The 27,819-nt window shown below is 38.9% G+C and overlaps 1 protein-coding gene and 1 pseudogene across 3 annotated transcripts in view; both read left to right on the top strand.

Annotated features, from left to right (window-relative positions):
- Nucleotides 1–2,864: 2,864 nt before the first annotated feature.
- The window catches only part of znf385d (zinc finger protein 385D), a 107,784-nt gene continuing 82,829 nt past the window's right edge, over nt 2,865–27,819 (top strand). Inside the window, exons 1-2 of one of the 2 annotated variants that reach the window (XM_042490768.2) lie at nt 2,865–3,143; nt 16,775–16,917. In XM_042490768.2, the coding sequence (XP_042346702.1) occupies nt 3,122–3,143; nt 16,775–16,917 (165 nt within the window). In that variant the 5' untranslated portion in view covers nt 2,865–3,121. Of the gene's footprint in view, nt 3,144–9,949; nt 10,302–16,774; nt 16,918–27,819 lie in introns of those variants that run through there. The other variant, XM_042490769.2, reaches the window with a different exon arrangement.
- The window catches only part of LOC121946269 (tetraspanin-8 pseudogene), a 48,946-nt pseudogene continuing 38,015 nt past the window's right edge, over nt 16,889–27,819 (top strand). The window contains exon 1 of the transcript XR_015777985.1: nt 16,889–16,917. The product of XR_015777985.1 is annotated as a tetraspanin-8 pseudogene (transcript). The remainder of the gene's footprint in view (nt 16,918–27,819) is intronic.

The following is a 27,819-nucleotide window of genomic DNA, read 5'->3' as shown; positions in this document are numbered from 1 at the left end:
AGCTGCTCTGTCATGCACGCTGTGCTTCGCTGTTGTGATGACATGAGATGAATTTACGAGTGAACTGACATGAATAACACATCTTTATTTAGCTATTGAGTTGTAAACCCTCCAGTAGAATATCAGAACATGCAACTTCACTTGTAAACATGTGATATAGTCATCTTGTTTCGATATATGAAAAATAAATAGAAATCTTACTGATCTATAGTGAGATACAGTATTGTAAAATCACACAAATTTAAGTGCACACTGTGGCTCTGGATAACTCAAAGCCTCATAAGCATGTTGTTAACTTTAACAGCAGTTTGGAAGCCAAGAAACAGCCAAGATGGCTCTCAGCGCATCCACCATCACGCCCTCTCTCTTGCTCAACCACACATTGTGCTCCTCTCATACCAAATGTAATATGTAAACATGCAGATTGCACTTAGACCTGCCCTTGGCCATTTTTTAAAACAATAGTTCTGTGAGCATCAAAGCTTATGCATGGCATTTTACAAGTTGTTTCATTCATCTACTCTCATTCGCATGTATGTGGAGTGAAGAGCACGTGTGCACATGACACGGGGCCTGGTGTTTCACGCCCACTGGTTGGTTATATAATGTGGCATATATGTTTTTAAAGCAGATTTTGTAATCTGACAATTGCATTTCATTATATTGCGATGTCGATTTGAATTTGCTTAATCATTTAGTCCTAATAACAGCTAGGGAAAAAATCGGCCTCCGGTGGCAGAATTGACACTGTACAGTACCAGCACAGAAATCCTGCACCACATTTTATTTTAAGCTTTTTTTATTTACATCAATGGAACTTCTGTTTGTCCAAATACAAATTATTTTCCCTCCTTCACAAAAGCTTGGTGTTTTTTCTCCACCATAAGGGGCCAATCACACTGAGATGCTTCACTAGAAAAGCGTCGCCAGCAAAAACATTGTTTTGGATTACAGCGCGTCTGTCTGGCGCCCCTTTCTTGCTGCTGCACGATGCATTTTTCTGGTGTTTTTTTGGCGTGCATAAAGGTAAAAGGATTTTCAACTTTTCAGCTCGAGGTATGGAGTCTCACTGCTCATCAGGGCATCTGCATCTAAATATTATAGATTTGGTATCGCTCTGTGTGTGTCATTACGTTCTGGGATGCTGCTACTGTGATGTCGTTAAATGCACATGGTGGGATGATACTGCATGTGGTTATGTTAAGACAACAACAGCACATGGCAACCAATGTCAAGATGTCAACAAATGCACATACTGCCACTGATGGAAAGTCACGGATGGTTAGGTTTAGGCAAAAGAGGCACCTAGTAAGGGTCAGACAAAACATCACAGTCAAACGGGATGCAAACACTAGACTCCTGCATCAAAGTCCAGGTTTGTTTGACCAATCCACCTCCCCTCCCACCTGCGCTATGGGCACCCTCACACTCCTTTAATTACGTCGTTACCGACAGCATTTCAACCTGACCTTATCCTGCAGGATTTCATGTGTATGCAAAAGGTGCCTTTTGACATCGCTGTCTTACACCAAAAGTGATAGCAAAGCAGTGATATGTTATGAGTTTGGAATGAGAACAGGCTGAATATTCATATGGTTGAAAAAGTTTACCACGTGTCCTCGAGGTTCATTGCACATTGCAAAGCTCGGACTCACCATACTCTCAGGTAGGATGGCCTGCTCTGGTGACCCGTAGGCTCTTATATTGGTACACCTTTATATATAAGACAAATCCTGGTCTGTTCCCACCGTACCTATGTGTTTTTATTTTGCAGAAAAGTACTGGGGAGTATTCATTGCATTCTCAGGACCTCTTTATGCTCTTGGTCCCAAACGCTCGGACAGAAATTAGGAAAAGACTTTTGGGTATTCTGCACCCTCAGCCTGGAATTTGTTGCAGAATGACCTGAAACCCAAGGAGCTGGTGTCATTAAATGTTTTGAAATCTGAAAGACTTAGTAGCAGATTCTATAGGATGTTGATGTTTTGAACCTTCCTGATTTTACAACTGACTCCCAGAAAGTTGTCTTTTGACTACTAAATGCACTCTCCTTTTTTGCTCTGTTTTTGGTCTCCACCACCTCCTGTGGGAAAGACCTGGCTCTTTTGCTGCCAATGCTCCACTATGTTCAGGAGATAGTTGTTAGCTGCCTGTTGTGACTAAAAATGAGTTTGAGAGTGAACCAAATCAGTAAATTTATGCCGGGACAGCTAAACAATGACCTGAAAGACGCTCAAATGCTCTGTAGACCTGAGCAGAACTGCAGTCGGGTGATGATTCCTTTCCAATTTCCAACATAACCTGATTTCTCCCAGTGACCTGTATTTTTTATTTTTTTGTGTGCATGTAAACGTGCTGAGTGAAAGCGAGAAAACGATAAGAGACAAAAAGGGTAAGTGAGGAAAGGCAGCGAGAGAGAGCGAGAAGAACACACTGCAAAGATATTTACTGAGTTGGAAACACAGCGAGAGGGAGAACGAGAGATAAGGAAAAGAAAGAACCAGGGGAGAGCGGGGGGAACAGTCGGAATAAAGAAAAAAGAAAAAGGAGCGAGCTGGAGATGGAAGCAGGGAAAGGGGAATAAGATCAAATAAAGGAGAGACAGCGGGGGGAAAGCAAGGAGTGAAAGTGAGAGAGAGAGGCTTGGTTGACACATAAAACAAAGATGAGACACCTAGAGAGAAAGAGAGCGAGAGGCATATGTGGAGGAGAGGCTGTTGCTGGAAAATGTAGATAGACACCTCGGAGAGAGAAAAGAAAGAAGCGAAGGGATCCAGTGTGCGGAGGGGCCAGAGAGGAGGAGGAGGAGGAGGAGAAGGAGGGAGACAGAGGAGGAGGGGGAGCTAAAGGGGAGGGGAGGGGACGAGACAGGCAAGGGAGGACCAGTATGAGGAGAGAGAGAAAGAGAGAGAGGCAGATTCGGAGGTCCACAGACAGCAGCGGCGTGCAGAGTGCAGCATGCAGACTGGCCATTGACGCTGCAGTTGGATTGAACACACATGCACAGACACACACACCCCTGAGGAGTGTATGAGACATGCCCAGGCTGCTGTCCATGGACACACACACACTGGCAGGGCACCAGAGAGGAAATACAGCAGACCCCCGAGCCTGAGGAGCTATGGAGAGCAGCATGTTTTTTGGTGAGTTTGGATTTATATGTGTTTACATCATGTGCAGAATCCTTCATTTACATGTGTTCTTACTTCTATGTGCACAGGAGAAGTGCTGGTTTCCATTAAAGGAAAGAAAGAGTGTGAAGTTACACACTTATAGGGGACCAGGCTTTTTTTGTGCATGTGCTTTATCACAGTCAAATGCATGAGTATAAGTGCACACTCCCCCCCTTTTCCTAAATGTAAATGGGTTCCAGGCTGCCTGTTACTTGTTCTGGAAACTAAAAAAAGATGGATAGGAGAGCCGGTTGCTGTTAAAGCAGAAAATATAAAGAAAGACAGCGTGAAGTTGCACACTGAGGGCTCCTAAAACTGTTGAATGAACCTGCACACCAGGTAACCTCTTTTTTCTCATGTTCTGGTTTATTGGACCTAAATCCCAGGTGGTTTAGCTGCTGAGGATACAAGCTTCAGATATCATTGTTTGACCAGCTGACCATCCACAGGAATCCGAATGATCGGGCGGCGAGAGCCACTTGATATTCCGCGTAGGATATTTGGAGAAATCGAAGGAAGGCCCCCCCTTCCATTAGTTTTTATGGAGGAGACTGGAGAAGGCTTAGAGAGACTTAATGCGCGAGTGGCTCCTCGTCAAGTGCTCTTCTCACGGCTGGCTTACAGTCACATAGGAGGAATAATTACACAGGGATCCGGAGTTCTGAGGGGGTGATTTGTTAAATGAAAGACTCCTTTTTTTTTTTATCCGGCGGATTAAAGCGATCTGAAGTTACAGACCGTGGCTTGTAAGAGCGAGAAGGATTTTCTCTTGTTATGCCATACACAGAGGAGGAGGGGGGGCGGCTGGGAGCTTATAAATGAATAAGCTGTCAGGTGCAGAGACAGTTTCAGCTCTTTGAGATCCTCATGTCGGTCAGGTGTGCAGCTGCTGGAAAGCAAAGAGGTGATGCAAAAGGGTTGTTTGGATGGATGGAAATTTGGCCCCTTTTAACCCCAAAGTCATGGCCGACCTTCGACCAAAGAACAGATATGTTGGTGTTTTGTCTCTTTTGTCAGACAAAGTACCATCTTATCTCTGGCTCTAAAGCAAAACAACAAGAGGAGTAAAGGTCACTGCTTGCGTACAGGATGTCCGTCGCTTTAACATTTATGAATCCTGAGTGCACACAGTGAAAGAGATGGTATCTCTTAAAAGATTAATAATGCTGTTTGTTCAGCATTTCTGTGATTAAACTGTTTTCTGTGAAAGTGATTAATATCATGACGCTCTTGACCTCTTGGAAACATCAAACCGGATACACGTGACACATCTCGCATTAAAATCTGTCCACATGCATCAAAAGCAGGCAGTAAAAAAACCCAGCAGGCTAATAGGTCTTGAGCGTGTGCTGCAATCACACACACTATTAGTGTTGTTGAGTCGAAAGGGCCGGAGGAGATCTCCCCGGTGCGTCTGGCTTTGCGGTCGGCGTTTAGCAGCACGTAAATGTCTTTTTGGTTAACCTCAGATTACAGAGCACATTGGGAAGTGATTGTTGGATCCCATTCAGAGACAGCTGTGTTTATTAGCGGGGCTACACTTATGACAGCAGCAAAGAGCTACAGTGTGCAGATCTGGAGGGGGGTGTTGTGTTGCGTAGCTCGCAGCCAAATGTTGTGTGCCACACGCTGGTGAGATTTATGGAATGTCATAAGAACACAGAGCTTATTCTGTAAAGGTTAATTGGAAAATCAGTGACAGTGTAGCTTTAAGAAAAAAGAAATGCTTTAAATCTAGCCTTTGTGCTCACTTTGTTCACTTTAATAGGGGTGAAATGATTTTATCCACCCCGCTTGAAGGGAAGTACTGATCTCGGAGCGTGTTAAGGGCCGCAGAATACAATCAGCACACTCCATGAAAACACAAAGGTGTTAATCACATCTTGAGCGTCATCAGCATACGAATGACTTCCAGTGAAATTCAGCTTTATCTAATAATTGGATTCATGTTTGCTGAGGGAAAAGGGAGGTTGAGGGATTATTTTGAGGCTGCGTGGACTCTCAGTGTCTCTGGACAGATCTTATCAGGAGTAGCAGCCAGGTTCAGGACCGCGAACAGGAGGCGGACGGTGGAGGAGAGCAGCACAAGATGATTAATTATTAATGCCAGTCGGCGTCCTCCAGACATCATTTTTACTCTCTCCCTCTCTCGACATACTGCCGCAGGAGTAAAAACGCTTCAGCCAAGATAAGTGAATCTTTCAGGAAAGGGCGATGCAGAGGACAGCCAGAGTCTGAAGCACGCCGTCATACAGTAGCAGCCGTACGCATCCCGTCCAATGAGCTGCTCCTAATGTCTCGCACTGTATGTGCTGCATCATTAAACGCAGCCTCAAAGAGAATGGATAAACAAAGGCCAGTGGGTAGAAAACTTTCATCAATTCTGATCTGTTTCAAATATTTCCAGAAGTCAGATCTCATCGCACTTCATTACACTTCTGGACAAAGCAGGCAAAAAGAAAAGCATCTCCAAAGGCCTCAGGTTCTGTTTGTGTGTCAGCTGCTTTGTGGTAATTTAATTAAATTTTGTTTAAGAATATTTACCCCTAAAGCGTAATATTAACTGACAGGAAGAGGGCTTCAGTGTTGCATTCATTTGTTTTGTTTGGCCATTCTGAAAGACACTGGAAAACACACGCTTAATTTAAATATTTGATATGTTAGCAAACTGTTTACAGATCCAGCAGACATCCATTTATATTCATTTTCGAGACATGTTTTTTATAGTATGAAGAAAGAAAGTGCAATTCACTCTCTACTAAATATCTGGCTCTTTAGCTGCTAAATGTTCACAAGCATATTGTTAACTTTGACATTAGGTGCAGGCAGGTGGCATAGTGTAGGTTTTTACGGCTTTTTGCTGAAGCCAGCTGCATGTTGCATCTGGAAATCATACAGATGAGCTGTGAGAGAAAAATCTATCTTCAAGACTTGCATTATTTGAGAAGTGTGCCTAACTCTTTGAAACCAGAACAAGTTGGCTGGATTTCTGTCAAAAACACTGGGAGAAGGCTATAAACAACCAAAAAAGAAATGACCAAAAGATTTGCAAGAAAGTAAAATAAAAAAACAAACAAACAAACAAAAAAAATCCATGACAATTATTTGATTTTTTTTCTAAAAGAAAAGAATATTTAATGAAACACAAAATGATGACCTTTGAAAAAAAAAAACACTTAAAAAGTAATTTTGTAACATAATTTTAAATATGTAATATGTAAATAAAGTTTTCCGCCAGCTTTTCTTCCCCCCATTTCCCTAGCTTTTTTCTTTTTACCTAAATGTTTCCCCTAGCCTTTTCTGAGTAATTTTCTAAATCTACTAATTCCTTGCAGTTTGTGAAAAATCAGTTGTTTGTTGCCCTTTACACAGTGTTTTTGAAAGACATCTCACTAATTGCTCAGGGCTTAAAGATTCAATGTTGCATATTCTGAAATTAATTAATGTGCAAAATAATTATCATGCAACAAATTTAGTATTCTAGCAAAAGAATACTCTGCGAAATGCAGAGTGAAAAGGGATATGCTGAAACCTGCAGGTAAATCAGGCCATGATCACACCACATTTCATGATTTATACTTCGTTTAAACATGTGGTGTTTGTTTGCTGTTTTCTGGTTGGTTATTTGAGAGCTGCAGACAGAAAGTAACCAGTTTGTAGCTTTCTGTGTGGCCTAAAATACAAATCTGTGGCAAAATTTTGCATAAACAAACATTTTTCAACCTCAAATCTCACATTTAACCACCACATATTTGCTGTTAGTGGCTGCATGAGAAGCTCAGTGTGAGAAGTCTCCACTCGGCTGCAAGACTTCATTCACTGTGTAAACAAAGCCAGTGCTGAGGGACACTGTGCACAGGGTGCATCACTGATTTAATATAACAAAACTTAAAAATAAAATAGAAATTTTTAAAAGGTGTCAAATGACTGACAGCAGTGGCTGCCAAACAAAAACTGTAAAATTAAGGTAAAATATACAAAAAATTCCCAAACAATAAATTTGTGTTTCTCTGCAAAAGCTTATATGAAAACTTCAAGTATTATACTGATTTTTCCTAAATTATTGCTAACACCTTCAATATAGTGTTGACACTGAAAGTTATTTTAGTGATTTTTTCCTGAATGATCAAAATCAATCACTTTTAATAATAGACAGTCAAATGGCTGGTGGCAACAACTGCCTACAAATACTAAAGAATTGAAGCAAAATATTGTAATTCAAATAAAGTGCAAAACAAAAAAAAGCACTGTCATTTTACAGATTTTATACTGAATTAGAAACACTTTCAATAAAGTGATGGAACTGAAAGTTTAACAAAGAAGCATCATTACTTAACTTTTTTTTCTAAATTGTTATGATAAAACACCTTCCATAAAGTGAAAAACGGTAACATGACTGGCTGCAGATTTTTACAAATCTGTAAAATTAAATATCAGAATTCAAGTAAAGTTAAAAAATAACAAAGCATTTACAAAAATTTTCAGAAACACTATTATTTTACAGATTTGTCCTGATTTATTACAATAAAACATCTTAGATAAACTGTAAAACAGTCAAATGACTGGCAGCAATTGGTGCCAAACAAAACTGTGAAATCAAAGCAAACTATTGTAATTCAAATAAAGTGTAAACACAATAAATAACCATTAGTTTCTATTGAAAACTTTGCAGAGAAACACTGTAATTTTACTGATTTTTCCTGATGTATTACAGTCAAATGCCTTCAATGAAGTGACGGCACTAAAAGCTAAACAAAGAAACCTTGTTTTTTTCCTTTTGTTTTGTTTTCTAACAAATTTTTCCAGAATTATTACGATCAAAAGCTTGTTATTTGTACCTTGTTTGTTTGGCTTTTAACTTGTTTCGATCAGTTTAGTTTTGATCACCTTAATAAATGTCCCTGACAGAAAAACAGAAAATGAAACCAGGCTGGAGACAAAAGTGTTAATTCCAAGTTTCTGCTGTTTTATTCTGCTTCACTCTCAGGCTGCTATGACATTCTCCTACTAGTTATTTTAATGACTGTCACCTGCTGACCTTGCAGAGTGGAGCAACTCTCCTGTGTGACTCTCCATGCAAAGTAGACGATAGCGTCTGCTGGAGCGACGCAGCCCACCTGGGCCCTGCACTCTGCCGCTCCAGTCAAAATTTAGTAGCTGTCCACAGAACTCAAATATTACCATTTTTTTGCCAAACTCAAGTCAAATATTGACACTTCTAACAAAGTGATAATTGCGTATGCCATCTGCACTCCTCTGCCAGACTCTGCTGTAAAAGGCTTTTTCAGTCTTGGTGCTGGTGCATCTTGAAATCAGCGTGGCACTCGAAGGTTGGGGTGAAAGTCCAGATCAGCAGCCAGAGCTCATTTTCCTGCTCTGCTTTCTATTTTGCACTTTTGCTGGCTGGTGACAGATGATCAGGCTTCAGAGAGCTGAAACAGTATCCCCTGCTGCACGCTGGAATGTGCCTGTATGTTAGGACATGTCAGCTGCAGAGTGATTGTTACGTTACCTTACACAACAGGAGACAAAAGGAATATTTGACTTACTTTACCCCAAATGTTTTGAGGTTTAGTAAGGTATGTGAGGTTAGAGGAGGTTAAATCCAGTAAACAGTAGATAATGTGTCCAGTGGGAGAAGCAGGTACACTTATGATAAGACTATTCAATTCCACTTTTACTTCTTTATGCAACTATATATATATATATATATATATATATATATATATATATATATATATATATATATATATTTAGTTACCTTTACAAATTTGGATTTTTAGCGAGACTGGAGTCATGACTCTGTGGTAGACAGTTTTGCAAATTTCCCTAACTGCTCTTTCATTTTTATTCACACATATTGCATAAATTCAAATAGTATTTTTAAAAATATTTTAACTATATTTTTCATCTGCTCTATATTTAAGTTTCTTGATTTTTGCAGTCCTTGCTTTTATTAAATTTTCTCTTACTATGTTTATTTTATGCACCAAAACACCAAAGCAAATTACTTGTATTTAAACCACGTGGCAATAAATTTGTATTCTGGCACTGCTGGTCTGCCATTTGTGTCTTATGTGCACAGAAAGTGATGATGTTCAAAAAAGTTTTTAAGAGGTTCTCCTCTGATCTTTTTTCTTTGGGTCTAGGTATGAAAATATCTTTTGGTCTGTCCACTTCTTTGGTCCAGACTGAAATATGTCCAAGTTGTAATAAAGTTTCTTGCACATATTAATGCCCCCCTTGGCATGAATTTTTGAGTGATGCCTTAACTTTTAATCTGGCGCCATCATCAGACCAAAATTTTTTATTTTGTTTGGCACTTTGGTTTATGACCAAATATCTTCAAAACAAATTGCATCAGCCTCAGATGTACTTTGTGTTTATTGCTCATTATCAAATGTTAGCATGTAAAAGCTTCAGTGGCCCCTGTTGTGTCTACACATAATACATCCAAGCTGCATCCACACTAATATATTTCCATTTTAAAACACATAATTTTTGCTACATTTATTCATATTCTGACATTTTGGAACATCTTAAAGGGAGAACATTTTAGTTTTAAAATGTGTTTGCTTAACAGTTGGGTTAAATCAGTCACAACATATCAAGGCAAAACATTATAGCTAATAACGATCCACGGATCTGCACTGATGTATTGATTAAATGAGCAAAGATCCCCTTTCATCATTTTAAAGTGAAAACACTGATCCATATCAGCCTCTTTTAGATGCGCTTTTATTTTGAAAATCTGTGTCACTGTCACACAGCGTCAGGTAGATGATGCGAAGCAGCAAAGAGAAAACGCCGTTTACTCAAGGATAAATACTCACTGTGGAAATATGCGGTTTTCGGAGAAACTTGGGCTTAACAAACAGAGCACATGACACATGAACACTAAAGCTGTACTCAGGACACACGACGCAAATGCCGGCACCTCACTTCTTCTTGCTGAACTAACGTCTTGCTAAGCTAACGTCTTGCTAAGCTAATGTCTTGCTAAGCTAACTTCTTGCTAACGTTACATTAGCTGCCCTGTTTCAACAATGTTTGGCTGAAAAAACCGAGCATGCAGGCTGAACTTCGTCCGTGCTGTTCTGTCAGGAGATGCAGAGACTTGAGTCAGCGGTGAGTAAGAGAAATTATAAATAATAAATGAAAATTGGTTAAGTTATAAGTAGATGAAAAGTCCGCTAGCCGCTAAGCTAATTTAATGTAAACTGCCATAGGCTTATGCTATTTACGTTAGCATGTGGAGGAAAGGTGACTTGCAAGAGACAGGTGTTTTGTCTGTGATGCTTGGCAGTTATTATTAAGCTGAGTTTCATACTTCTGCTATAAGATGTTGTTAATCCATGTTTTGAGGATGTTGGGAGATGTTGGGAGAAGTTTTAGGGAAAAGCTCATGGTTTGAGTCAAAATGAAAACATTTTTCCAGGGAGGATTTTCTGAGTGAACCAGTGTTAATCATTTGCCAAAGCAAAAGTAAAAATATACAAGGAGTACCACCCTCCTCTGCTAAATGAGCACATAATATAAAAAAAAAAGTCGTATCCTTGCAGATTTTGTGATATCTGCAAATGAAATGAAAGATAAAATGAAATGAAGCCAGTGATTTACACCCCTAATAGCTAGGTCTACGTAGCCTATCTTTTGTGATTTTAGTCTTCTTGTGGTGATACTTCTCTCCTGTTGCCATGGCCTCTTCTGGTGATGGATAATACTTTAAGTACTGCTTTAAATTTTGACCATATTTGCTTTGCAACAACTCCTCATCTGTTCTCCTCTGCCTTGATCACCTCACGTTGCTTTCAGTAACAGGTTAACCTTGTTATCAGTCTAAGTAAAGAGTTCTCTGGTTTTTCTTTTTCACCGTCTCTGTAGAATTTTCTGAACTGAGCAACCAACCCCAGATTTAGACAATCTGCTTCCTGTTTCCATCCTGGCACACATGCCAAGTTTGTGTGCGTGGTCACGGTGCTAAAACGCTCATGTGTATGGAGATCATTTTCATTTTAAAACCCTTTAAAAATTAAAATGTGGATTTTGCCTCAGGTTCAGTCTTGAGCGTATAGGTCCCCTGCGTTTTGGCAGCGTTCGGGGCCACACTCAATAAATGCAGTTGAAAAGGAAGAAAATAGACTTGAAGCATAAAAATGCACTTTGGGTTATGTTTGCATGCATATAGTGTAAAATGCGAGCTATTGGAAGCCTTTTTACAAAGCTAGATTGTTTAACCCTTAAAAAAACATAAGAATATTGGCTTGATTTCTTTCAAAAAAATATGGGAAGAAGGCAATGAGCGATGAAAGAAGAAATGACCAAAAATTAGTGAGAAATTATGAAAAAGCACAAGAAAATTACCTGAAAATTAGTATAAAAATGTAACATCAGTAAAAAACAAAGAACCAGTAATGACCTTGAAAAAGTGCTTAAAATTTATTTTAAATAATTGTAACCTAATTTTAATTATGTTATTACAATACATTTTTTCCCTATTTTTTCTTTTTTCCCCTGTAGACATTGTTTCTGAGCCTTTTTAAAAATAATTTTCTAAATGTACTTACTTCTTTAAATTTGTGAAACATATTACCAAGTTGCTCTTTGCCTTTTTAGCCCATGTTTCCGAAAGAAATTGCACCAGTATGCTTTGGGTTTAAAGATTTAAAATACGTATTAAAGACACCTGAAGAGTCATTTTACTTCTGTTTTGAAAGGGTTAAGATCATCTGTTCCTTAAGGTATCTGCTCCAGGCGTTGCTGCAGACTCTTGCATATTATCAGCATATAAAATGTGATGCATTGTTTTAGATTAAACTGCCCACATTATGAAGAGTAGTTTAAATTAGCTCTTTGCCCAGCTGCAACATTAAAAAATAATTGTGGCATAATAGAGTTACATAATGGGAAATGGCCAATTCTGCACAAATACCAAGTACCTTTTGAATGCACGACTTGTATTGCAGTGTTTTTACATTATTGTATGAGTGTTTTGGCTGAAGTAAAGGATTTGAATGCTTGTCCCACCAGTGACAGAGTCAACAGACAAACTTGAGACCTTATTATGAAATTAATTGCTTCTGATGTGATGTTACAGAGGAGAAAACTCAGACTTCAGCTGCAGTGACATGTTGTATTTCATCTCCTATCACTCAGTAAACCAAACACAACACTATCAAAAAAATTCACATTTCAGTTTGTCACTCTTCAGCTCTAGCTGTGGACTAATCCCAAACATCAGCCGCGGTGTGTTTGAATGGCCTATTTTGACTATCGGAGCTGTGTGTGGTGGATTTGGCCGGGCACGAGGTGAGGCGTGCCTGCGGGCTGACGTCAGCCCCGGCATGTCGAGCGATGGCACGGTCGAATGATCTTTACAGAAGGACATGCTTTGCTAAAGTTGGGACTAAGACGTGCCTCCACATGAGAGACGGCATGTCTTCTTTTTCCAACAGATGGCAGCGCTCCGGCGACTGGAGGGAGAAGACAGAGTGAGAGAAGGGGAGACAGTCTGTGGTTTTTCCCTTTTCTCCTTTCGCCTTTATGACTTTTGCTTTTTATTTACCCCTCACCACTGCCTGGGGACCAAAACGTGGCAAACCTTGTTTTTATTTGTCTCAAGACGGCGGTTTGATACTGTATCTGCCAGCGCTTTAGAGCCATGCTGGCCCAGAGTTCCACTGTTGTTAAATGTGCAGCGATATAAAAAAATCGTCCCTCTGGTTCTCATTACAGCTTTGTGAAATGGCTTCTTTAATTCCTAATGTTTTGGAGGGCTGTGACGGTTTTCTCTGCCTTTTTTTTGGATCCCCTCGTGTTGAAATCGGCCCTGTGCTGTTTCCAATTGGTGGTTTATAAAGCGCTCTGCTGGCGTGGCGCTCTCACATGACAATAAAAGAGAAGTATTTACTTTTGTTTTTCCTAGAGATGTGAGGGCCGGGCCTCTCTCTCCATTGACTCATCTCATAAGACACACTGTGACTGCTGCAGTCATTCCACATCAGCTATTTGCGGGGACAATTTCAGAATGAGAACATCTGTTTGGGAGAGATAAACATCATTGCAGCATCACTCAGTGGTCATCTGCTTGTACGACTTGTTCTCAGTGCATCGTTTGGGTCTGATCGTGATTACATGAGGAAACTGAAATCAGAATATTCACAAGCCCGCGGCCAATTTATCACAGACACGATCTTTGAGCCAATTTACAGTAATAGAGACCATTCACTAAACAGTGGTGGTGGTTGAAGTGTTGATACAATTATCTAGTACAAGTGGAAAACCAGAATGTGAAATCCTCCATTACAATTACAAAGTTCTGCAATCAAAATGTATTAGCAAATACAGTAAATAAACCAGATTAATGTGTACTAATACATAGAGAGTAGATGTACCAGAGGTGTGGATTTGAGTCACAAATTTGATGACTTTAGACTACTATAAAATAAAAAAAAAGGACTATATGTGTGTGTACGTCAGCATGTGTTTGTGTATTTTATTTTACATAATTTGTGTGTGTGTGTGTGTGTGTATTGTATATTTTATGGTACTTTTTGGGGGAATAAGATAATATGTCAATGGTAAGTCTGGTTTGGTGGACAGAGGGCGCTTTAGGAGTTGTTTACCTGGCAACAGTTCTTGCATGAAGTGTTAAATTTGGTTGCAGTTTGGCCTTGAAAAAGCCACTCCTTCTGTCACCATGTAAACTGGCAAAGCACAGATCCTGTGAGAACAGTGTTGCACGACCACACTTTGCCTATGCGCATGATGTTTTTCTATGGCGTTTCATTGCAAAGTTACAACCCTAAGGACTGGCCTGGTGTGCATACTACAGTGTTTCTGGTTGTTTTTGTGGATCCATGTACATGAGGATAGTTCTCACAATGTTATCATATCAATGCAGATTTTTTTTAAAACGCAAAAGAAAGACTGTTCAGTTTTTATTAAGGCCGTAGTCATGATCACATTATCCACAGATATTTATGTTAATTGTGCTATATGTTGTTTATATGTTGTGTAAGTTGTTTGTCTTAATAAAAAAAACAAACAAAAACCTTTTAGACCCAAATGAAAAAAAGAAAAGATTTTATCATCAATGACTTAGAACTTTACTTGGACTTTGATATTTTGACTTGAAAATAGCCTGCATGATTCCTTAGTCAAAGCCAATAAATAAAAAAGTATTTTATTTTAAAAGTGTGCTATGATCAGTTTGTTTCCCTTCATTCCCTGAATCAACTGGCATCAATGTTATTTATTCACAGCAAGTTGACATTTTATTCCCCAGGTCCACTTGCAGGAGAGAACCATGAAGAAATAATATTACAACACTGCTGCTGGTTGGAAAAAAATCATACCAAATACAATTTTGTCAGCATACAAAAAGTACTTGGTGGTCAACAAAAAATATTAGTATACAAAACATGCAGTTCTAAAATTACAGACAGAAATGCTTCAACTTCCAAATTCGAACGACATTTGGGGTTACACAAATGGCAATAAGCTGAGGCTATTATTAATGTTGGCAGTGACGTACGTACTTACTTTTTAACAGACTACAAAAATGCATCCATGATTTTTGTAAATTTGACAGCATCACAATTGGTGACGAGAGCATTACGACTTCTTTAGGGCTTAAAGACTCAGCATTCAAGACTTGGGACTTGGGTGCAAAGACTTGAGACCTACTTGGGACTTGCAAAACAATGATTCGATTTGGACCCTGCCATTAGCGGTGTCTTAAGATATCTGCTCAATGATGCATTGATAATGAAAATCCCCCACACTGTAGACAACAAAAGGAACTTTCATGAAAGTTGAATAAGGTATTTAAAATGTTGTATTGAAAGAATGAAACTCTGAAATGTAAGACATTCAAGGTTTTTTACCAAACACTTGAGTTTTGTTCCTGACCTCGGCATCGATTTCTCACGGCCTTCATCATCAAAAGCTCTGAAATAAACTTACGAGTGGACCTTGAGATGTTATCTTACAACTGATATTCAGTGTGAAAGTGTGGAAATCCCTCAAAACTGGAGACAGGAAATTCAATAATGAGAGTTTGTTCGAAAACAAGAAAATGAATGTAATTAAATAATGACAAATAATGAAATGGTGTAAAAATTGCATAGAAAGAATAAAAATTTATTTTTTAAGTTGAGCATAGAAGTCAATTGTGCAAGAATTTCATTTCAAGTCAAGGCCCCCTGACTAACAAACTCTGAAACACTGGAGTTTTTGAAAGCTCAGAAAAAGCTTGCAGAGGGAACTTGAGTTGAAAATTAAGTCAATAAGTATTTGTGTATATAAATCACTTGTGCTATTGTCTAATTTCAACCTGGTTCTAGAAATTCGGAACCTTTCAATAAACTCTCTGTAACTCTGAAACTTTTGAAAGCTCAGAAAAAAGCTGGTAAAGGGACCTTGAGTTGAGATTATTTTGACACAAACATTATAAATTGTGCATGAAAGTCTGGGACTCCTCAGAATTTTGGATGGAAAATTAAGTTATGAGAAGTTGTAACTGAACTGGAAAATGTAGTGGAATAATGGCAATGAATTGGTAATGAAATTATACAAAAACTGCAATAAAAGACTTTTTTTAGCATAGGAATCACCATGATACTATCTAATTTCAATTTAAGGTTCAAGTTATGCTGGAGCTTTAAACAAACTCTTTGCAGCTCTGGACCCTTTCAAAGCTCAGAAACAGCTTGTAAAGGGGCCTTGAGGTTAGATTATTTTGTCACTAACATTAGAAATTGGGTGTGACGGTGTGGAAATCCCCCAAATTTGAGACATAAAATGAAGTCATGAGTGTTTGTAATAAATCAGGAAGATGTATGTCATTAAATAATGACAATATAGTAATGAATTTAAAAAACAAAGAATGCCATGAAAGAATAAAAGTCTATTTTTTTTACTTGAGCATAAATGTTCATTGTGCTAAAATCTTGTTTCATGTCAAAGTCCTGGTAATTCTGGAGCTTTCAACAAACTCTCTGCAGCTGTGCAGCTGATGAAAGCTCAGAAACAGTTTGGAAACTGACCTTGAGTTGAGATTATTCTGTCACAAACAGCATATGTTGTGTGTAAAAGCTTAAAATCCCCTGAATTTGGGATAACTAAAGAAGAGTTTGTGATAAAATATTAAAAACTTTGTAATAAAGTGATGAAATATATTACTTTTAAATTATGGAAATCCCCCAAAAAGGTTTGAGATTCAAGTTTTTTTCAGGGCTGAAGCACTGAATCCATCCAACTTGGAGATTTGGGGGATTTCCACTCAATCAGATGAGGTACAATCCACTGTAGAAAATTAGAAACATTGTTTGCACTGGTCCTGGCATCAGTTTAAATCAAATCAACTCGCACTTTAGGCACTGGAACTACTGTGAGGGCCTGCTTTGGTGGCGACGTTGGTGCAGGTGTTACAGATGACTAACAGATAAGATGTTGCACACAGCATAGACACACTGTTGTACAGACTAAACAAACACACTCAGGGTTCACTTGGATGTAAACGGAAAGGTTTTGGCTCAAGCTTCTGTCTCTGTTGCTGACTGCAGTTCAACATGTTGCCTTTGCTCTCCCTCCCGCAGGTAACACATGTCAAAATGGCCTCATGCCCACCCTGGTGCGTCCCACCCTGCCTGCTGTCCAGACCTCTCTGGGCATGAAGCAGTTTCTCCCGTTTCCATTGGATACGGCCTCGGCGGTGAGCCTGTTCCCAGGATTCAACGCGGTAAGTCTCATCCGTATCATCACGTAATGTGCTGTTTGACCCTCGCTGAGGTCTTTCTGATGGATACCAGCAATATGAGTGATTGTTTTCATATGTTCAGGAGTCCACATCTCTGTTTCTGATCTCTACTTATCTCTGAAATATTCATATTGGACACGTCTCTATTGAAAGCCGACTCAAAAGAACAATAAGCAGCTTTTATCGTAGAGGTAACAAGGTCTGAGATTCCTCTGCCTAACTTGGTAAAGTTCGTGAATCTGCCTTTTATTCCAATAAAATGCTCTCACTTCACCCTTGAAATGGTTCTTTTGACCCTCTGAAACCTTGATCAACATCATGTTTCTTGTGCTGCCCTCAGACGCCTTTCTCAGCCTTTGAACTCTGAGCAAATTGGTTTGATTTCTTTCAGAAACACAGGGAAAAAGGCAGTGAGCAACTTGGTAGAAAATGTTCTACAAATTTCAAAAAAATAGAAGATTTATATTATTTCTTTAGACCTATCGGGAAACATTTCTAGAGAATTACATTGAAACTGGTCATAGTATATATTTAAAATTATTTTTAGATAATTATTGTAGTTATTAGTAGTTTTTAAGGTCATTTCCTTTTTTGGGGTCTTTTGTTTTTTTACTTTCTCAGTTATTGTGTGTTTGGTGGTTTTGTTTTTTGTTTGATAGTTTTTGAGGTAATGTTCTTGTACTTTTTTATAATTTCTTGCTCATTTTTTGGTCATTTCCTCTTCAGTTGCTCATTGCCTTCTTTCCGTGTTTCTGAAAGAAATCAAATCAATTTGCCCAGGTTTCAAAGGGTTAAAGGTTTGATGCAACACTTTGAAAAATTGAAGTAGTATGCCCTAATGGATCGACACTCCACTTAAGCGGAGCACATCTCTCTGTGGGAGAAATGTATGTTTTGTTATGCAAACATTTATGCAATGAGCAGAAATCTTGCTGCATTTCTGTTACTGAAGCTATATATTTCCCCTTTTAGTGGTGCAAAAAAAAGCAAAGAGACATTTATGGAAACGGTGTGATTATTCTAAAAGTGCACTTACTGTCCAGACAGTTTGCATATTCAACTCTGTCTTTGTGATTTATTGACAGCTCAACATGTCTTTAGGCTCTAAAACCAAAACTCATTAACTGAGAGCGGGTTATTTCTCTCTGAGGAATTTGGCTGCTGCTGAGCACTGCTCATCTTCTTGTTAACATTCACATCTGCTTTTATTTTAAACTCCAGCACAGAAACATACTTTACCATAAAAAAGGCTGTTGGCATCCAGACTATCCAAAACTTTTACTTTAAAAGTGCAGTAAGTGCCAGTGCTTTGAATGTCTCTTTCTCACAGTAATGGCTAAGAATGCATTTTAGTGCTTTTTTTTTTTTTTTGAGAAATTCTAAGAGCAATGAAAGTTTGCAAATACGCTCATTGTTAACTGTAATGTCACCTCCTTCAACTGCAGATATATTGCAAAGAAGCAATTATTTGATAAAAGCTTTTTTTCTGCTGATCTGTGATTTCTGAAATCATTTGGAGTTCAAGGAGTTTTCAGGGAAAACAATCACATTTGGTGCTAATTATTGGCAAAGAAGAGAAAGTGTTGAAATGTTGACTAACACTTTAAATAACAGCAGATCAGCTTAAAAAATGTGCAGTGTGACTTTATTCTGGTGACTGCTTGGGCAGTTCCTTCTACGCTCAGCTGTAGCAAAGGCTCTGGTATTTGGTATCGGACTGAAAGCATATTTTATCACCCAACTCGACCACAAGGTCCACTCCCTCGCTTCGGTCACGTGATAGCAGGTGGATATATTTCTGGGGGAGATCTTCTTAACTCCTGTTTCTGTTCTCTGGCATCAGCTACTAGAAATTAGATTAATGTAAAAAAAACATTGATAAATCATTTAATGAACACATCTATCTAGCTACAAAATGTGTAGAATGTTTTCTTACAATATCCAGTCTTGCAATACAAGACATTGACTATTTTGAGAACTGATTTTCATTTTTCAAGCAAAAACAAAACATTTTTTTTTATTTTCTAGCTATTAAAAATGTGAAGATTTGCTACATTTCTTCATATTGTGAGGTGTTTAAGTAATTATCTTTAGGTTTTGGACTGTTAGTTTGACAAAACAAATCATTTGAAGATGTGTGCTTGCTCTATCTCAGTAATGATTATGGCCATTTTTAATATTCTTTTAGATTTTATAGACCAAAATGACTGATGAACCAATAATGGAAACAGTCATTAGTTGCAGCTATGAACACAATAATGATCCCTAACTGTAGTATGCTCTGATTTTTTTTTTTTTTTTTTTTTTTTTTGATGTGGTCAAAGTTTGATCACATTTTAAGATTTGAAAAATAATTTTAGGGGCAAACTTCTAAATGTTGTAAACAGCTTTTTGAAATGCAATGGTAGCATGTGGCCACACAGCCCTTATTGGATTTGCGATCAGTGAGGCGCTACCTTTTAAATGGAGCACTCACCCGACATGCACTTACTGTACCAGGACTCATGTGTTTACCCGTATGGATCTATTGATTCTCCATTTGAAAGCAGAAAGTAATCATGAGGAAATATGTGGCCTTGTGCTGCTCGAATCAGCAAGGTCATCAAAATAAAAAATACAAAAATGATGACTCAGTGAAAAAAGAAACATCCTGACAGATAAAACTCTAAAGTCTCCTTCTGAATTACAAGGATAGCTCAATTGGCTGAAATATGGAGCACAGCTGGATGAGAGCAAGAGAAAAACACGTGAAGAAACAAAAAAAAACATGACGAAGAAGAGCCGAGATAACCCATGGGAGCACAGATTGTTTCATGAGAAAGTTCAGGAATACTGCGTCCCTTTTCTCGCCTCTTTTTAATCTGTATTTAACAGACTTGTCTGCAGATAATGAGTAATACACTGGGAGGCCTCCAAGTGGTGGAAAGCTGATACTAGATTAACACAAAGTAATCACCTCTCGCTCTCCGTTACACAAACACACACCATTCTCGCTCTTTCAACCCTTCGCTCTTCGCTCTTGGCCTCTTTCTGCTCCCCTTTTATTCTCTCAAACTTTCCTTCGAGCTCCTGATTTTTCCTAACACAGTTGTAAAAGCAGGAGTTGACACCAGAAGCTTTATAAGAAATAAAAAGGAGCTCATACACAAGTTCTACATTCTGTTGTGCTGCCCCCCTTTTCTACAGCGCTTTCAACACCAGTGTAAGTTCGGTTTCAAGGGTGCAACAAAGGCGCCTGTTTGCCAGCTTGTAGGTCTGATCGGGTTTCTTTATGTGTCACACAGACAGTGGCGTCCTGGGTGGGAAAAAAAGATGTTTTACAAATCTTTTAAACAGAGCTGGAATAGCTGAAATGTCAAATGAGTGCCACAGAGGAAAAGGCCCGGTTTCAAAGTGTTAGTTGAGTAAAAGTATCTGAAGTTAAGTACTGTTTGTGAAGAAAACCTTGAATCTTCATGGATGTTTTTTGCTTTCATATAAGTTGAGGGAGGTTAGAAATGAGGACGAATACATGAAAAGAGGACCATAAAGAAAGAAAAGAAAATGATAAGGGTAGAATAAAGGTTGAAGGAAACATGACAGGAAAGTAAAAAAAAAAAAAAAAACAGACACAAGAAATACAAATAAAAGATTGAAGGATAAATATGAACTTGTATAGCACCTTTCTATTCTTCTGACCACTTACAGCGCTTTTATACTTCAGAGCCACATTCACAAACTGTGAAAGGTGCCAAATGCTACTCACTAAAACATCCATACACAATCACACGTTTGAGTTCAGTATCTTTCCCAAGATATGCAGACTGGAGGAGCCGCGGATTAAACAGTCAATCTTTCGATAAGTAGACGACCTGCTACACCTCCTGAGCCACAACCTCCCTTACAGGTCCAGTGTGTCAGAATTAGGGGGATATATCAACAGAAATGGAATATAATACTAATGATGTTTTCTTTAGCGTAAAATCACCTGAAAATAAGAATTGTTGCGTTTTTGGTACCTTAGAATGAGACGTTTCTATCTACATAGGCAGCCGGTTCTCGTCTATAAAGATGTGGCATGTTCACTTCAGGCTGCAAAATCAAGATGGCAACGGCCAAAATAGATAGGGCCACTTGTGTTGTCACACAGGCCACCATTGTTAGCAGCCTGTCTGCAATAAGCCAAGCAGCATTAAGTAAACACTGATTTTTAATGTGAAATTGCTTTATTCAGTCTGTTTAGCAGCTAAAATCAACAGGTCTGTTTGTTTCAGAGAGAAAGAGAGCTCTGCGGATAATTAATCTCCCGGTGAAAACGTCCTGAATGTCGGCATGTTAAGTTATCAAAGGAAGTTGGTGAGCACACATTAGCAGGTGCTGGGCTAACTGCTTGTCTGCAAAAAGCTGACTGGAAAAACACTGATTTGTAATGTAAAACTGCTTTATTCTGTGTTTTTATCGGTTTAAATCACCTGGTTGGTTTGTTTTGGAGAGGAAGAGACTTGCGGGTATTTCGACTTCCCGAAAACACCTCCTGAACAGTAAAGGAGTTCTAACCGGGAGAAATTTCACTGAGTTGCAATCTCACTGCTCTTTTGGAGTAATGTACATTAATAATTTATAATGTATACTAAGCAGGACTGTTGGTAAGTGTTTGTAAAATTGCTTGCCAGGGAAAGTGAAAGTAAAAGTCAAGCCCAGATTTACTCTCTAACGAGATTTCACCTCGTTATATTTGCTTTTTTGTCTTTGATTTCTGCTGCTTACAGTCTGACACCTGGTCGCTACCTTTTCTTAATCCCTGACTGCTACACACTTAAAGTGGGTTTATAGGTGATGATTCAGAGGAATTACTTCTGTAGGAGTCCATAACTTGTAAATACATTGTTTATTGGGAAAATCCTGCAGAGCATACCTTGAACTTTAACTAAAAAGTTGCTTTCTGCCTCCACATTTTGGCAATATGGCTTCAGTCAAGCGGTTTATTAGAAGATGCAGATCTCTTATTCTAATTGTACACAGAAAGCAAACAGCTGCTCTATTGAATGCAGCAGATTTTGATTTACAGATGAAGATGGAGCTGGTTTCCATGTGAACTCGCACTGACAACACACTCTTTATATATCTGCCGAGACAAGGTCAGATTTGCTTGCATGCCTCCGGGGCTCAATAAACACTCACACTCCCTTATTCAAAAAAAGAAACACCAAATACTCCTATAGATGATGACAGTTCTTCCATTAACGCACTTCAGCAGTGAGAACACGCTTCATCCCAGAACACCCAAATTATTAGATGGATTCCTCATATGTGGTACAAAAGAAAACAGAGAGTAGTGAAAGTGTGTGCGTGTCCACACCTGCATGAAATGGGACTAATACCGAAGTCTCTTATTGAGCTTTTGCGCAGTCTTGTTCAGAGCTGAGTGACTGACACAATCAGGAAGTCTTTAGCCGCAGGGAAGTGAAAGAGAGGATGTTTGTTATCCCACCACATTTTCTCTCTCTATCTTTTGTCCCTGGTGGGCCTCTTAATTCGAGGAAATGTAACAGAAAAATGTGTCTCCAAGACATGAAAAAGACTTCACGCATGTGAGAACATGTGCACACGGGGGGTAAAAAAGGTCTCTCGGGAGGCTCCAGCTTGAAAGGAGCTTTCGGGAAAATAAGGTGATGTATTTCAGAGAGGAGAGAAGGATCAGGGACATAGGTGTGGAGAAGTTCATGAGCTTCTTTATATCTGCTTCTGTTTATTTAGCCCTAATGCAGGGGCTGAAGATGAATATGATTTTTCAAGAAAATGTTGGCATAATACATTTCTGCAAACCACTGAAATGTGAAATTAACGAAATTTATTGTTCCTCTAGTGACTTAATATACGAGCTGACTTTGTCATTGAGAGGTGGAGGAGATGGTGGATGGCATGACACCTAAGCCTCATTCCCACTGCATAAAAAAACCCACTAACGCCCGCTAACATCTGGCTTTTTAGTTCAATGAGAATGTGTATGAATGTATGTGCATTCACACCCAGGTCAAATGACTGCAGTAGACACGTGTTTTTATCGCCTCCGGTTTCGATCTGCATTGTTGACAACACAGAGGTCTTTCTTGTCTAAACGTGGCCTTATTCTGGATTGCAACATATCACTATAATTCATCATATTTCTATAAAGGCTTTATTTTAATAGTTTCATGCTTTTTGATTGAAGAAGCAGGAGTCAAGTGTATTTGGTTATTTATAGTGTCACATTTTGTTATATTGCAGACTGATGCTAAAATTATTTAAAAAGATGTTCCCCTCATCAATCTAAATTTAATACCTCTTTTTTTTGCACATTCAATGAAAAGAAAAATGATATATCACAAAGACGTAAATACCTAGTTGAAGAACCTTTGGCAGCGATTGAAGCTGCATTTTTTTTTTTGGATGTGACATGACAAGCTTTGCACAGCTGGATTTGGGGATTTATTCTCCCAGTTTTTAGGATATTTCTATACTTTGCATTCAGCTTTCCCTCAACCTCCCTGACCAGTGCCCCCCCTGCTGCTGCACGCTGCGACAGCATGATGTCACCACCCTGCTTCACTGTTATTGTGCAGGTGATGAGCGGTGCCTTGTTTCTTCCAGACCTTAGGCTTAAAATTGAGGTCAAATCCAATCTTGGTTTCATCAGAACAGAGAATCTTTTTTTCTCGCTGCCTGAGTCTTTTTGGTGTTTTTGTGTGTTTTTCACTGAGGAGGGGCTGCTGTCCACCTGGTCACTCTGCCATAAAGCTCAGACTGGTAGAGTGTTGCATCAGTGTTTGTCATAGCTTTCTCCTGTCCTCACACAGGATCTCTGGAGCTCAGCGACCATCATGTTCACCTTCTCCCAAATCTCCCCAGATTGTTCTAGAGTTATGGAGGCCGCTCTGCTTTTGGGAAGGCTGAATGCAGCAGAATTTATTTTGCAGCCTTCCCAAAGATTTGTGCCTCGATACATCCTGTCTCTGAGCTCTGCAGGCCGATCCTTTGACCTTATGGTTCGGTTTCTGCTCTGATATGCATCATCAGCTCTGGGACCTTAAACTGAGTGAGTGTGAGTGAGTGTGTGTGTGTGTGTGTGTGTGTGTGTGTGTGTGTGTGTGTGTGTGTGTGTGTGTGTGTGTGTGTGTGTGTGTGTGTGTGTGTGTGTGTGTGTGTGTGTGTGTGTGTGTGTGTGTGTGTGTGTGTGTGTGTGTGTGTGTGTGTGTGTGTGTGTGTGTGTGTGTGTGTGTGTGTGTGTGTCTGTCTGCAGTTCACGCCCAATCAGTTAAATCTGCCGCAGCTGGGCTTCAGTCAAGCTGTGGAAGCATCTCAGAGATGATCAGGAGAAATGTGAGGCACCTGAGCTTAATCTGAAGTGTCACAGCACAGAGTCTGAATTCTCATGTCAGTGTGATTTGTCATTTTCTTTCCCTTTTTTTATTATTTGCAAGCATTTTTCACTGTGTGAAGTGAAGTGAGTCTGAAAAAATGAAAAATGTGTGCACATTATAAATTGTGCATATAAATGACAGATTTTTTTTCTTGAATTATTAACTTGTACGCACAAATTAATAATTTATGTGCAGAAATTCAATGATTTGAAGATTTTGACGTATGTTTATGGGATGTCAAAGATAAAACAAAGTTGTTTAACAGGGAAAATCTGAATTATATCCAAATATCTGCATGAAAAATCTAAACAAAAATACACTGAATCAAAACAGATTGTTTATATTTGATGTTCTATGGCCTGATAATTTTACTGTTTATTGCATAAAAAAATCATTGTTTTACATTCATAAGCATTAATTGTTTTGTTACCTTAATGGGAACAAGCAGATATTCCCGTCTTGTTTTGGAATCCATCAGAAGTCTCTCAACTGAATTTATGGATGTTTCACTATTTAATATACAATAGACAAAAATATAAATAATAAATTATTGTTTTTGCTTCCAGTTTTCACAAGTTGAATAAGAGACTGTCGCAATGCACACAGGGCTGAGTTCTTACATTTTGTTTTAAAAATAGTTCAAATCCATGTTAGTGAGCACTTCTCCTTTTCCAAGATAATCCATCCATCTGACACGTGTGACAGATCACTGTAGAATGTGCTGTATTATCACAAAACACACTGCCGCAAGTTTTAGGGGAGCATATATATCAAAATTGCTATATTAATTTCAATTTAATTAATATGTCCAACGTCATAACACCCATAAGAGTCGGTAGCCTTATTTTAACTCTCCAGCAAATCCCAGAATTTCACCTGCGAGTCCAGTGTTCGCTTCCCATTTAAATGTGACTTTTTTTTTCTACGCCTAACCATGTGCCTCTTTTGCAGAAACCTAACCATCCATGCGCTCTTCTTGTTGCCTAGCATTGGTTGCCATGTGCTTTTGTTGCCTAAACATTGACATCCTGGTAATGTGTGAAAAAAATACACTTAATTACCTTTTATTAAAGTCTTCACTATATATATGACATGAATCTGGACAGATATGGATGCAAACTGCAACTTGACTGATTGTCAGAGACACGCATGATTTATTTAAAATCTGGACACCATCAGGGGTACAAAGATGGTCTTTGGACTCAACATTTATAAAAGCATTTACAGATGAACTCAAGTAAAAACAAAATTATTAATGGCAACTATAAAGCATGGTGAAGAAAAAACAAACACATGTCTCGCATGATGGGAGCAACTATGGCATCGTGTTTTATCCTCAGCTGTAATGAGGAAATGTTTGGAATTTAGACTGTCTTAAAAATTGTAAAATTGATGTGCCTTTTCTGCCTAAACCTAACCATCTGTGCCTTTGTTGCCTAATTTTAAGCATGTGCTTTTGTTAACATCCCGGCGTCGTTAGTGGCATCCCTGACAGTGGAGGCAGAAGGATACCTAGAGCAAAACACGTCTACTGACAAAGCGGCATTATGTGACGACTTGGGATGAGAACATGTTGATGTGTAAAGATGTGCTACTGTTGACCTGTTTTGAAACTGTATTTTGAGGGTGGCACACAGTTACTTTGCAGCAAAGAGGCCAGTTCATAGTCCAAAAACAGAAACACAGTTTAGAAGAACTTTTGGGATTGCACTGTAACTTTCAATTGATTCAATTGCTGAAGAGTTATTGAAATTGCCACCTTGAAAGAAGTGGAGCAAACCAGAAAAGAAAACGGGGGAGAAAAGAAGGGACGGCTGAATGGTGGGATGGGCGAGTTTTGGAGTGTAATGAAAGGGAAAAGTGAAAGGGGGGAAAAAGTAGTTTTCAGTTTAACAGAGTGGAGAAGCATGTGTGTGTGTGTGTGTGTGTGTGTGTGTGTGTGTGTGTGTGTGTGTGTGTGTGTGTGTGTGTGTGTGTGTGTGTGTGTGCGTGTGCGTGTGTGTGCGCGCGTGTGTGTGTTTGGGTTGTCTTTCTTTGGCTCTGAAAATAACATCTATCTTGCCCGGAGCCTACATTTGTCTTGGAGAAACAATACAAACTCCATTTCCCCCTGCAGAGTAATCAGGAATGTGATTTATCGATTCTGTGCACAGATCTGCACGCTGGGAAATTGCTTTGTAGTCCTGCAGCAGCAGTGACACACAGGCCTCCGTCTGCCCCCACGACAGCATCACAGTCCATTTCAATGTGTACCCACACCTCGCTAAGTCAATGTTAGCATCAATGGCTGTAATGGAAATGTGCTCTTTGACAGAGCACACAACACGGTGAAGTCAGGGGAAGACTTTTGTGCATTCGGCGCTCTTGGACCTAAAATTCTGCTTTTGCATCAGCAAAGTTTGGTAACGGTTTGAGCTCTTCCAAGAACCACATCTCTGATTGGTGAACATTTAGGTGTGGTGGCTGTTGGTTAGAGAAGAAATTGAGCTTTGTAGTCAAGATCACCCCCCGTCTGATTTAATGTTAAAAATAAAAAAAGAGCTGTTATTGAGTTTACTGGAAGAAGAAAATCCCTCATGAAATTTAGTTTTTGAGGATTTTTTGATCACTTTTTCCAAACTAATGTAGCCATAAAAAGTGAATCACTGCACAAAATATTGACATTTTCAGGTTGTCTGTCCCATTCATGTGAGTGGGATTTCTCAGGAACACCATGAAAGAATTTCTTCAAATTTGTCACAAACATCCACTTGGACTGAAGGATGAACTGATTAGATTTTGGTACTCAAAGGTCACTGACTTCACAAAATGTTCATGTTTTTGGCAATAACTCAAGAATTCATATATTAGTTATGACAAAGTTTCACACAAACTTTTACATTTTACATTCAAAAGGTCAAGGGTCAACTTAAATACGTTCAATATTTCATAATGAACTTTTCTGGCCGTTAATCAACCTAATAACTCGAGAGCAGCAGGAGATACATTTGGTCAGTCACTGAATTGGTGATAAAACTCTTGAAACTGTGTTAAATGCATATATCCTCTGTCCTGCCAGGTTTAAAATGTGTGTGAAGCATCCAAAAACACATTTAATACCTTTACTCAAGCACATTTGAAGTCTTTACTAAATATGTTCTAAGAGTCTGGACAAACATGGATGTAAACTTCCACTTCACTGGTTGGCAGAGACACATCCGCAAGACTGTTATTCTAGTTTCTGTAAAATCTGGACACCATCAGTGTACAAGGATGGTCTCTGGACTCGCCTTTTATAATTTGCATATGAATTCAAGTAAAAAAAGAATGATTTTTAGCAACTATATAGCATTGAGAACAAACAAACAAATATATCTCATGCATGTCTTTCATGAAAGGAGCATCTATGGCATCATGTCCCCAGCTGTAATGAGGAAGCCTTAGAAATTTAGACCAAAGTTGGACCAGATTTAAGCTTTGTTTTGCGTCGTTTGCCGTTCAGTGTACAATGAGGAGGACGGATCAT

This window comes from Plectropomus leopardus, chromosome 11 (genome assembly GCF_026936395.1).
Source record: "Plectropomus leopardus strain MGB_pleo_1.0 chromosome 11, ASM2693639v1, whole genome shotgun sequence".
NCBI classification, from domain to species: domain Eukaryota; kingdom Metazoa; phylum Chordata; class Actinopteri; order Perciformes; family Serranidae; genus Plectropomus; species Plectropomus leopardus.
The sequence above is the reverse complement of the archived record's forward strand: the minus strand, read 5'-3'. Positions and strand labels throughout refer to the sequence as shown.